The following is a 12,637-nucleotide window of genomic DNA, read 5'->3' on the forward strand; positions in this document are numbered from 1 at the left end:
TCTCTCTCTCTCTCTCTCTCTCTCTCTCTTTCTTTCTCTCCCCTTACCGAAATCTAGTATACCACAAATGTGCTACATGTAGCGCATAATTAGTACACTGTGGTACGTGCTAGAAATGTGCCAAATTGGAACCATGGACTTAGAAAAAAAAATAGACAAATGCAGTATACCACAAATGTGCTACGCCTGGTACATTTCTAGCATGCGCTACAAATGTGCCACAAAGGTTCCAATTTGGCACATTTGTGGTACATAAGCTAGAAATGTACTACAAAACTGCAAACCGGCTTCTGGATTAGCACATTCCTAGCACGTGCCACAAATGTGCTACGCCTGGTACATTTCTAGCATGCGCTACAAATGTGCCACGAAAGTTCCAATTTGGCACATTTGTGGTACATGAGCTAGAAATGTACTACAAAACTGCAAACCTGCTACTGGATTAGCAAATTTCTAGCATGTGCAACAAATGTGCTACGCCTGGTACATTTCTAGCACATTTGGCACATTAAAAACTGAATTGTAGCTTATACTTATTGTATTTTTTATTAATAGTAATATTGTGCTATAATTTATAAATCCAATTGTACTTGTAGGTTTGCTGTTTTGTGGTACATTTCTAGCGCACACCAGCAGCAGCTATTCGAGCAATAAACCGGGTGAAAAATGCACATATTAGCACATTATTGGCATATTAATAGTACACTTATCGGCACACTGACCTAAAATCCAATTCACAAAATTATGGTCTTGTTCAAATCACTTCAATTGATTCACACACATACATTATATATGCAAAAACAGAAAACCCAAAATAGATGTAGAAAGAATAAACCGCTTTTATTGAATGAATATGGAATGTCAGTAAGTAGTAACACACACTGACCTGCACAGACCTAGATCCTCATGGAAAATGAATGTCATTTACACATTACACCTACCTAGATTCTCATTGAAAATAAATTTCAGTTCCACGTGTTATTGTTTTGGAATTTGAGGTCAGTTGGGTAAGTGACACTTTACGGAGAAAACTTGAACTTCGCTGCCCCCGTTTTGTGACGATCAAGATTTCAAAGCTTCTGTTGTTAACCTTCAACGTACTTTGTGGGTTGAGGACGACCCAGAGCCTCACACAATCGACTTTATCTCTGAAACTTTTTGAGTTTTTAATTGAGATTAAATTACATATTCCTACTCCGAATCACATGTAGCAGTTGACTCAGTCTAAAGTGCTAGGTCTGAAAAGGCTACCCGTCTAAGGGGAGCAACCCCAACTAAAAAAGTGTAAACGTAGCTATGGTAATGACGACGCACCCAGGGAGTTACCTCCCCTCCTGCGTACTACGTCACTACTGCTACTGACCACGTGACCCCTATCATTCGACACTTCAGCTTTCTAGGGAGCAGGTCGTGAATTTTTTGGCTCTAGTGGAAGTTCGCTGTTTGGTGTTTGCTTAGACACCCACCGGCACCCACACCCGTCTCTTCACCCGCTGCACTGGTAGTTGGTGAGCTCTTTCCTTTACTTGTATCGAACGTATTTTTTCAGTTGCTACTTGAAATTTTCGGCCACGTGTTGGTCACGTATTTTGTGGTAGCCATTTTGGAATTTTGTGTCTCCATTTTGTTGTCAGCATGTCTGACGGAGACAAAAAGCGCGAGCGCGGCAAGGCTGATGTGAAAGGGAAAATTAAACCCAAGTCTTCCACTTCTGTCCCTAAGCCTATTTTGGTTGTTGTTTCTGACGCGGCTAACAATGCTGTTATGACGGTCCCTATTTCTGCCCCAAATGACCAGCCGGTTGGGGGGCAGTCTAATCAACCTACGCGTACCGTTGTTTCTCGCTCGTCTTCTCTGCCGCTTGCAGATTCGACTTCGCTGGTTTCATCGTTGCTTTCTTCGCTGGTTCCCGAGCTTCGCACGTTGGTGAGAGAGGAGATGGTGCGTTCTCAGCCTTCGACTTCCGTTGTCCCGTCGATGGCTTCCTTTCCGCTTCCGGCTGTGACGCTGTCCTTGACCGAGGCGGTTGCTTCTGTGCCTTCTACCGCTGTGGTTGGCGACGCAAGTAAGTTGGGCTGGTCCGTAGGTCCTCGTGAGGCCGCTGGACGCTCCCTGCTGGGAAGCAGCCCTTTTCGGCGGGTTCACGACCCGCAAACCCCTGTTCGTTCTCACTTTGGCTTCACGGAAGACCATCGTGTCGATGAGCAATGGCGGCATTTGGTTCAGGCTTCGACGCTTCCGGCACTCGCCGGAAGCGTAGGTCCTCCGACGTACGCACCCGCTGGGGTCGTTTCCGGAGTCGACCAGCCGGTTCCGTCTGCTGCGCTTCCGGCACTCGCCGGAAGCATAGGTCCCCCGATGTACGCACCCGCTGGGGTCGTTTCCGGGGTTGACCGGACGTGGCCCTCTGGGCATTCGGCCTTCCGGCCGCCGTCCACAGTGTCTGCGCTTCCGCCTTTCGCGGTCGCGTCTGATACTTTTCCGGCTCAGACCGGATCTGCTGCTTCTTCCGCTTCCGCTTCCTCTCGGGTGGCGGTCGCGGGGGGGCATCACCAGCCCTTTGGGCAGGTGTCTCAGCCCTGGCCGGGGCAGTCAGCGCTTCCGTCTTCGGTTGTTGCTTCGACTGCGGTTCCGGTTCCGGCGGCTGTGGGCATGCCGTCCTCTTACTCTTTCCCTATTCAGGGCATGAGTTCGGATGGTATTGGAGTGGACGGGTTTCCGGTTTCCGGTTACGGTGTTCACCGCCCTTCTACCAGCAACGTGGACTTCGGTCCTTCGCCGGATGTTTCGGATATTCAGTCCGTCGCCAGCGAGGCTGCACGTGTTGGTTATCCGGAGAGACTCAAAGTGGCTCTTGAGGCCGCTGCTGAGGTCACTTCGAGATATTTCGCGGAAGGGGCTTCGGTCTCTTCGGCTGCCGCTTCGACGGCACCGTCCGCGATGGCTGATTTTCGCTCTGGGAAGGAGGATGACTCATACTTCCGGTTTTTGGAGTCTCCATCCATAGCCTTTCAGCTTTCTCAAGTTTTGGCCAAGCCATCTCCTTCCGGAAGCGGAATTCCTTCACTTCCGGTTCCGCTGCTCGTGCCTCACGGCTCAGTTCCGGAGCTGGCTCAGCAGTGGATGGCTTCGCCTTCTCAGGCTTCTGCATTCGCTCTGTCGTCTCACAGGCGGTTGGTTTTGCAGAAGTCTCCTAGGAACTTGTTGGATGCTTTCGCTCTCCCGCGTTCATCTTTGACAGTTCCTCCGGAGATGCTTGCCTTGTTGGCCAAGCCTATCAAGAAGGATGACGGCGTGCTCTTTTCTGAGAACACGCTGATTGCTTCTGAAGAGGCAGGGCGTCAGCAGCTGGAGCTTGCCTCCATTGCTGAGACTCTCATTCGGGCCCTCTCGTGCCCTCACTGATTCGCTGAATCCGTTCTCTCTCAGCGAGGATCAGGATGCGGATGACGTCTCCACTTTGTTGGCCGCTCTTGCGAGGGTCAATGAAGAACAGATGAGACTTTCTGCTGTGCACTATGCGCACTCTGTTATGTGTCGTCGGGATCTCTTCCTGTCACACTCTCAGTTTTCGGATCAGGCGACCAAGGACACTTTGCGTGCCTCACCGGTCTTGGAGGGTTCCCTCTTTGGGCATCTCGTTTTTGATGCCCGAAGACAGGAAATTCAGGCTAACAGGGACCAGCAGTTCTCTGACTTTTCCCTGCACAGCCTTAAGCAGTCCAAGCAGTCTCAGCCTTCTCAGCCGAAGCAGGCTAAGGTTGCTGGCCCTCCCAAACCGGCAGACAAGGGTCGTGGACGTTCCTCTTCTCGGGGCTCGAGAAGACGACCGTCTTCCGGCAGGGGGAGAGGCGGCTCTGGAAGCAAGCCTCACCCCCAATGAAGTGCTCCCGATCTCCCCCCCACCCCGCCCTCCACTCTGGTGATGGCGGGGGGCCCTTCCCGGGCACTTTCCCATTGGCTCGTGTCTGTACAGAGTCAATGGATCGTGGGGGTCGTGAGGTCGGGCTTCCGTCTTCTCTGGAAAGATGGCAAGGCACCTCTGGTCAGGCGTCCGCCGGCGTTCAGGCCTCCCTCCTCGCAGGAAGCCATTTCCGTCCTTCGGTCGGAAATAGACTCCCTGGTGCAGAAGGGCGCAGTGGAGAAAGTCCTCGACCACAGTTCCCCTGGGTTTTACGGACGGCTTTTCGCCGTCCCCAAAGCCTCAGGGGCATGGCGTCCTGTCTTGGACCTGTCGTTCCTCAATACCTTTTTGAGGGAGATAAGGTTCAAGATGGAGACGCCAGCGTCGGTCAGGGACTCTCTCCGCCCGGGAGATTGGGCGACTTCCATCGACCTGACGGATGCATACTTCCATATTCTTATGCATCCAGCCGACCGGAAATGGCTTCGTTTCCGGTGGGCAAGTCAGGTTTACCAGTTTCGCGCCCTTCCTTTTAGCCTGTCTCTCGCCCCTTGGGTCTTCACCATGGTCGTGAGACAGGTCTGCGCGCTGGTGAGGTCGCGGGGTGTCCGGCTACGCGCCTACCTGGACGATTGGCTCATCCTGAGTCAGAGTCAGGTGGGGTGCGAGCAGGATACCCAATCGGTTCTTCGGGAGGCCAACATGTTTGGCTTCTCGATCAACCGATCAAAGTCGGAGCTGACACCGTGTCAGACGTTCACCTACTTGGGAATGTCTTTCGACACGGTGGCTTGGACTGTTCAGCCCTCTCAGAAGAGGGTGGACAAGCTCCAGGCGTGCATACGCTCCACTTTGCCTCTCCCGAGGGCCTCCCTGCGGACTTTGGCCTCCATCTTAGGGCAGATGGAGTCCATGGCTCTCCTGGTCCCCTTGGGGAGGGTCCACAAACGTCCCTTTCAGCTGGCGCTGAAGCCGTTCGTGGACTCTCCCACGGTGGATTGGAATGCCCTCATCCCTCTCCAGGGATGGTTCCAATCCGCTACCCTTCCGTGGCTGGACACGGAGTGGGTGTGCAGGGGCGTGCCGATAGCCCTTCCTGCCCCAGATTTGGACCTGTTCACGGACGCGTCCTTGGTGGGGTGGGGGGCTCACACAGACCAGCTGACTGCGTCAGGTCTGTGGTCGGCAGATCAGAGGATGCAGCACATCAACTTGCTGGAGCTAGAAGCCGTGGCTCTAGCTCTGGACAAGTTCCGGCCCTCCCTTCAGGCCAAGCATGTTCGTCTGTTTACAGACAACACGACAGTGGCAGCTTACATCAACAAGCAGGGAGGGTCGCGGTCTCCGTCGCTTTCGGTCAGGGCCTGCGAGATCCTGATTTGGTGTTCAGAGCATCAAATCAGGCTTTCGGCCAGGTACCTGCCCGGAAGCTTGAACACGCTGGCGGACGCGCTCAGCCGCTCCGACAGAGTGCTTCAAACAGAGTGGACCATCACTCACGGAGCGCTGGATCGTCTCTGGTCTCTTGTGCAGAAACCTCAGGTGGACCTTTTTGCCACCAGGTTCTCGAAGAGACTACCAGTGTTCGTCTCACCATTCCCGGATCCCGAGGCGTGGGAGACGAACGCGATGGACATTTCCTGGTCAGGCCTGGAGGCTTACGCGTTCCCGCCATTCCAGTTGCTCACGCGAGTTCTCAGGAAGGCGGAGCAGGAGGGCCCGTCCCTCCTGCTGATCGCTCCTCTTTGGCCGTCTCAGCCGTGGTTCCCGGACCTGCTGAGACTCGCCCAGGGCCCTCCCATTCCTCTCGCTCTCACGCGAGGAGAACTGGTGCAGCCTCACACCGGCAGCCTCCACGCAGAGCCTCAGATGCTGAATCTTCACGCGTGGAGGTTGTGCGGTCTTCTCTGAGGCGCAAAGGGGCATCAGATCTGACCATGGACCTGGTAGGACGCTCGCACAGAGCATCTACCTCGTCCGTTTATGAGTCACATTGGAGGGCCTGGGTTACCTGGTGTCACGAGCATCGGCTGGATGCTACGGCGCCCCGCACGATGCATGTGGCGAACCATCTTGCTTTCATGTCCTCTCAGGGAGCTTCTGCTGCCTCGTTGAAAGTAAGAAGATCGGCCATCTCGGCGACCCTACGCCAGATAGGTCGCTCTATAGATGTTAGTGGCGTGATCGCTGGAGTCATCAAGGGCGCTTCCCTTTCTGACGTCAAGTCTCGTACGCCCGTTCCTAAGTGGGATCTCTTATTGGTCATGGAGTTTCTGCGTTCAGCGGATTTTGAACCTCTCAGAGATGCCAGTTTTGCGAATCTTACACGCAAGTCCCTTTTCCTTTTGCTGCTAGCATCGGCACGAAGGGGCAGTGAGATCCACGCTCTTTCCGGTAATTCGGACGACATTTCCTTTGAATCAGATGGGTCCGTTACTTTGCGGTTTCGACCTGAGTTTCTTGCGAAAAACCAGGCTCCCGAGCGAGCTTCTCCTTTGGTTCATGTCAGGCCGTTGTCCACTATTCTGGCTCCGAATGATCCAGACTTAGTAAATTGCCCTGTTAGAGCCCTTCACATCTACCTTGCCCGTGCTCAGTCTCTTAGATCCGCAGCTCAAAAGCTTTTGTTTATTTCTCTCAATACGGAGAGACATAAGGATATTACTAAGACGACTCTGGCCCGGTGGGTGTCGGCGCTCATTAAGCATGCTTACGAGTGGAGCCGCCGCAATGAAGGGGGGACACAGCCTGTCCTTCCTCTGGAATCAGCTCGGGCTCACGAGACGCGAGCTTGGGCTTCCTCCTTGGCCGTGTTACGGTCACGAAGACTGGAGGAGGTGCTACACACCGCATACTGGCGTTCCGAGGATGTCTTCATGAATTTTTACCTGCGTGACATCTCGGCTCTTCGCCAGGATGGATCTAGAGCTTTGCCTGCCATGGTGGCAGGGGGTCAGCTCTTGACAAGGATTTGAGAGTGAGTTTGAACTTTTTCTTTCCCACCGCCTTGTTGTTTCAATCTGCTACATGTGATTCGGAGTAGGAATATGTAATTTAATCGAAAATTTTATTGTAAATTTTCATTTAATAAATATACCTACCCGAATCACATATCGTAGTCCCTCCCACCTACCCCGCTTATGATTTGGAGATTTTATTCTTCGAGTCGAATGATAGGGGTCACGTGGTCAGTAGCAGTAGTGACGTAGTACGCAGGAAGGGAGGTAACTCCCTGGGTGCGTCGTCATTACCATAGCTACGTTTACACTTTTTTAGTTGGGGTTGCTCCCCTTAGACGGGTAGCCTTTTCAGACCTAGCACTTTAGACTGAGTCAACTGCTACATGTGATTCGGGTAGGTATATTTATTAAATGAAAATTTACAATAAAATTTTCGACTTCATGCAATCTCTAATCACCATACGACCTTTCCATTGCCCATTTTTTGAAAGATTATAAATCTTTGCGAACAAACAAATAAACGATAACGTGTAGAACTACACAGTCCGGATGATGTGGGTGGTGGACGACCCATATGGAATTACGTAATGAATGTTACGTTGTTTATCCTTATTCGGATGACGTGGGTCGTGTACGACCCATACTCTGCAAAGAGGCGGAAAAATGTTTATTCCTATCCGGATGGCGTGGATCGTGTACAACCCATAACTTTTTACGTTGAATCCTTTGGAAAGTGTGGGTCATGTCATCCGGACTGTGAAGTGTGGGTCGTGTCATCCGGACTGTGTAGTCCAACGCTTGATCCGGTGAAGGTTAAAAAGAGAGTCAGAATGCCCGGGTCTTGATCCATGTCATTGATGCAGAAAAAGGCAGCTCACATGGGACTGCAGGCCATCAACTGCAAACACAAATAATATTCATATTAAAGATGACTTACTTATGCACTTTAAATAATTTATTAACGGTCGAGAAAAAACATTTGGATTTCTGTTTCAAGTGTTTGTTGGATTCTTCCATTCCTCCTGGGTCTTGCAGACTTGAAAGTTGACAAGAAAAGCTACTCTTCACTGTGCACCTGTATCCAGGGAATACTTGAAAAAAACAGCATAGTAGTTATTATTACTGTTGTCTAATACAGTAATACTATTACTAGTAACTTAATTTACAATTCAACATTTGATATTTTTTAATTTAATTTTGAAATTGAAGAGAAACAATTAGATAAACTTGCTAATTTTCAAATACTAAATGTATGGAAGGAAATAATTGGTTGGCAATATTACACATGACGAACGCAAGCACTCTTCGTGGATGCAAGTGAGCTATAAAGTATAATGAATGTCCATGGCCGATGACTCAGTCATAACTAACGTGCTCAATTCAAACTCAAAGCTAAGTTCTGTTCTACTACTACTTCTAGTGGCACTGGTAATAATAGTAGTACTGCAAAATGTGAAGATGAGTCTGTAACAGTAACTTGAGTAAGTGAAAGTTTGAAAAGAATGTGTATTTGTTTGTCTTCGTGCCATACTACCAATTAAGTACCAGTCATCTGACAGAGTCACTGTCACTGTGAGTGTGTCTATGATTTGAACTTCACTTTTCAATCACTCAACTCACTGGGTCAGCACAATAGCTACACTAAAAGTTAAAATACCACTGTATCAAAACAATCTACACAACTTACCAACTATAGAGTGAAGAAAGTGAGACAGTCTAGTCAGTCACTCATTGCGATTCGGGTGGAGGCAGAGTGGATGTTTCGTTTCTGACTTAGCAAGTAGACGTGTCACTGTCACTGTCAGCCATGGTTCTCCAAGTTGTCAAAGGACCGGCTTGCTCTTCGCATGGAAGTAGTTGTGGATTTCAACATAGCAACAATATTGTAGACTTTGATCCCACACTTAGATATCCAGTTCAAAAGCTTCGTTCATGATGCATTCCTGGGAAAATATCCACTCTGAACACAGCACTGTTTCAGTGTTTGAATCACATGGCAGTTTCGTGGGGTAGATTCAAAATGGCGGTGTATTTTGTCTCCTTTCATTTGATTGGGCGATATTTTTAGAAGTAGCCACTCACGCGAAGCGACACAATACATGATCAAATACCAAGCTTGTGCATACCATGCAGACAAGAGAAAGCTGACTGCCTATTGATTGTTTTCTCTTCTTATTCCACATTGACTTCCTTAACACTTTCGCGACGGGAGGTGACTATATTAGTAATAGCGCTGCAACGCCCACAGACGGGAAGTGACTATTTTAGTATTAGACATACAAGGTACACGACTCGTGATTGCTTCCTGGTTTTTGAAGCTTGCAGTAAATTGAGTTGTTTCCCTTGATACACGTGGTTTTCTCTTCCGGCTTGATCAAATTAGTGCAGATTTGCGTTGTGTTTTCGAACAAAAAAAATGAATCGAAGGCGAGCCTTGTCACGGGAGGAGATTCTCCGGATGTTGGATCTTGAGGATCCTGTAGATCATGATACATCGTGTCGTTTTAGTCTCAAGAAAGCGATAATAGCAGTGATATTGAGGAAGAAACAGTCCCGTTGTTGCTAGTACGAGTCGGCAACTACACGTGGTAGGGGGTGATACTGCTAGACGAACATGTATCTCGGAATCGTGCAGGAGCTATGGGGGCGTGGCAGCACTGATAACAATGGATGGCTGGAGCCTTCAAATCCTTTTGGAATTGTTCATAGGTGTACAGTTGGTACTTTGTTGTGAAAATGTGACTTATATTCAATATGGATTACCTAGACATCATTTGGTGAGTGTTACAGTTTTGTTTCATTTGAGTCAGGATGCTGTGAGTGAATGCGTGATTTGCTTGTTTTTTTCTTTGTGCTGTCTCCTTATTTCTGTGTACAATGTTAACAATATTTCAGCTAATTCATAGGTTTTACAACTTGTTTGGTTATAACATTATTTATAATACTTTCTGTTAAAAATAACTTTTAAAAAAAGCAGTGGAAAATAAAACACACACAAAAAAACGTTAAAAAACACAAATTATCCCCCTTTCACCCCCCTTTCACCCCCCTTTGCTAAAACAAATCGCGTGACAAACTTATAAATAGCACGACTGAACTGGGCATCCATTTTTTAATTAGTACACAGAATTTGGTGGTGATTGGACTTAATTCAAGCTTGCTAGACAGATTTCTTTACAGTTACTGATTTTTGGGAAGTTTCTTGGTGGCAAGCTTGGGCAGGCAGGACGTTAACGCCGTGGCAGTGCCAGTCACAATAGTGTTAAAAGTTTAAGTCCAAAATGCTTTCTCATAGTGACCTTCTCCATTTAAAATCTTGAAGGAACTTACAAGTACAATTATACTCTTTTTTTGTAATTTCTTATAATTTTGTTTATTTTTCACAAAAGCTATCTAGATGTGTGGATTTTGTATCAATGAGTATACAATTTAATACATTATGCTAATCTTTTATAAAGCTGATTTTGTGTGAAATTATGTGTTTATATACATTTTAACCATGAATCCCTGTGTTTTTACCCTGTATCCTATTTTTTTTTGTACTTAATTTTTACTGTGACAGTTTCTTTAGTTTATAAAATGCAAAATTCTGCTAAGTCCAAGATTGGCATATTTGTAGCATACTGTGAAAAAAACTAAGTCTTTACTAGCACACAAAAATGACAAAGTATTTCATTGGCATATTTGTAGCACACAAGAAAATAGCTAAGTCCATGATTGGCACATTTGTAGCACATAATAAAATAGCTAAGTCTGTGATTGGCACATTTCTAGCGCGTAAGAAAATAACTAAGTCCATGATTGGCACATTTCTAGCACATGCAAAGAGCTCACAGTTGTTCGTTAGCACATTTCTGGTATAGAATAAAATGACAAAGTCCATGATTGGCACATTTCTAGCATAGGATTGAAACCTGTAGCACATTTTGTGGTATACCACAAATGTACCAATGGTTGTTCGTGGCACATTTGTAGTATACGTTTGGTACATTTAGTACATTTTTAGCATAGGATTAGCACAAAATTGGTATACCAATAATGTGCTAAAAACTGTAGGGGTCTCTCTCTCTCTCTCTCTCTCTCTCTCTCTCTCTTTCTCTCTCTTTCTCTCTCTCTCTCTGTCTCTCTCTCTCTCTCTCTCTTTCTCTCTCTCTCTCTCTCTCTCTCTCTCTCTCTCTCTCTCTCTCTCTCCTTCTCTCTCTCTCTCTCTTATCTTTTCCTTTTTTTTTTTTTTTTTTTTAACAGAGAAATGAAGAAGGAATGAGAGAATACAAAAATCATTGTCTTGAGTGGAAAAGTTGACTCAGAATTTCTTGCCATGATCTCTTGTTTCAGAGCTGTGAATACTACAGCCTATCAGCTGACCAGTGGACCAGCCTGGAGACGCGCTTTCCTACAGGCTTTTCCGCGTCGCTCACGTCCTTTCCATCCTCAGACACCATCCTGTGCTTTGGCGGCTACAGCTTCTTGAAGCGTCATTTTGACACATACGCCTGTGTTTTCTATGTCGACAAATCCGAGTGGCAGGTGGTGCCCATCCATTTTGCGGATGCCCGCATGAAGGAGGTCGTCATGACCCAGGTCAAGATTCGCGAGAAGACTTTCGACAACTACTTTAATTTCACCAGTGCCTTGTAATGCGGTTGTGGGCAGTGAAACAACTGACTGCTGCTTGTCCCTTTCGGTGCCTTGTGTATTTTATCAGGTGGTAACATCTCCAGGCATGGTCAACCTCAGGCATGATAATTTATGCTGGCCCATATCATTATGTTGAATGTGATTTTGCCAGACATAAATGGAAGATGAGACAGGAGATGTACTTGGAGTTGTGATGGCTTCACGATGCACAGTGGCTGAATTATGCAGGGTAAGTTTGAGTAACCTGGTGTGTGTTTATGCCTTCAGTCTTTGCCTGAAGGTAAAGAACCTTGTTCGCCACAGCCTTCGTCACCACAGTCATCTGTATGTCTTACTTGAGGACTGTTCAGTTTTAGATTTAGATAACAAGAAAGAAGAGAGAAGAACGAAGCATAGATTGCCATTTTTTGAAGAACCACCTTTGGTGACTTTTTGTGTTTAGGCAAGGCAATTGTCATTAGTAATTAACACATCAAAAACTCAAAATGATTAACAAATCATTCTGGCTAATAGTTGGTCAAGTGACCCATACTATTTGTGATACATGCCAATCAAGAAATTGGCAGAGAGGCTGACCCATTGATTTTCAATAATCGCCCAATACTTTTGTGATGAATTCTTTGAATGGACTGTTTTGCACCAATTCCGATAAGTCCCTGTCTATGCGCTTCTTCAATTTACTGTTAATTTCACTACATGCTTATTGATGAACTATGAGAGGTCAGTAAAAATTGACACCAGATGACCTTGCTTTTACTGATGCGCAAGCCCCCCCCCCCCCCCTCCCCCCCCCTTCCCCCCCTTGCTCCATTTTTAAATCAGTGCAGGCAGAAAATGAAGCAACTGTTGCAAAGATTTTGCTGTGTAACCTTTTTTTTTCCCCTTTCCCAGGGTGGTAGTGAATTGAACTACTTTGTGTCTATAACGTTCATCATAATTTTGGTACAGATATATGTACAATGGGTTAGTTGGGTAACTAACCTCTTCTACTTGTCTGTTTATTTATTTATTCTATGAAGAGGGCATCTTTGAATGGCATTGATAATGTTGAAGGGATCTGGCTCTCTCTTTTTTATGATTTTAAATTTGTTTGAGCTGAAGTGAGATGAAAGGGGAGAGGGTGTTTGTGTGCATC

General features: G+C 47.1%; 1 protein-coding gene across 1 annotated transcript in view; it reads left to right on the forward strand.

Moving 5' to 3' along the window:
• LOC138965155 (kelch-like protein 13) overlaps positions 1-12,267 on the forward strand; it is a gene marked incomplete in the record, with an annotated part of 28,235 nt that extends 15,968 nt beyond the window's left edge. Inside the window, 1 exon segment of the mRNA XM_070337283.1 lies at positions 11,200-12,267. Coding sequence (XP_070193384.1) covers positions 11,200-11,502 — 303 coding nt within the window.
• Between the last annotated feature and the right edge of the window lie 370 nt (positions 12,268-12,637).

The sequence above is a fragment of the Littorina saxatilis genome, linkage group LG1 (genome assembly GCF_037325665.1).
Source record: "Littorina saxatilis isolate snail1 linkage group LG1, US_GU_Lsax_2.0, whole genome shotgun sequence".
Lineage (NCBI taxonomy): Eukaryota > Metazoa > Mollusca > Gastropoda > Littorinimorpha > Littorinidae > Littorina > Littorina saxatilis.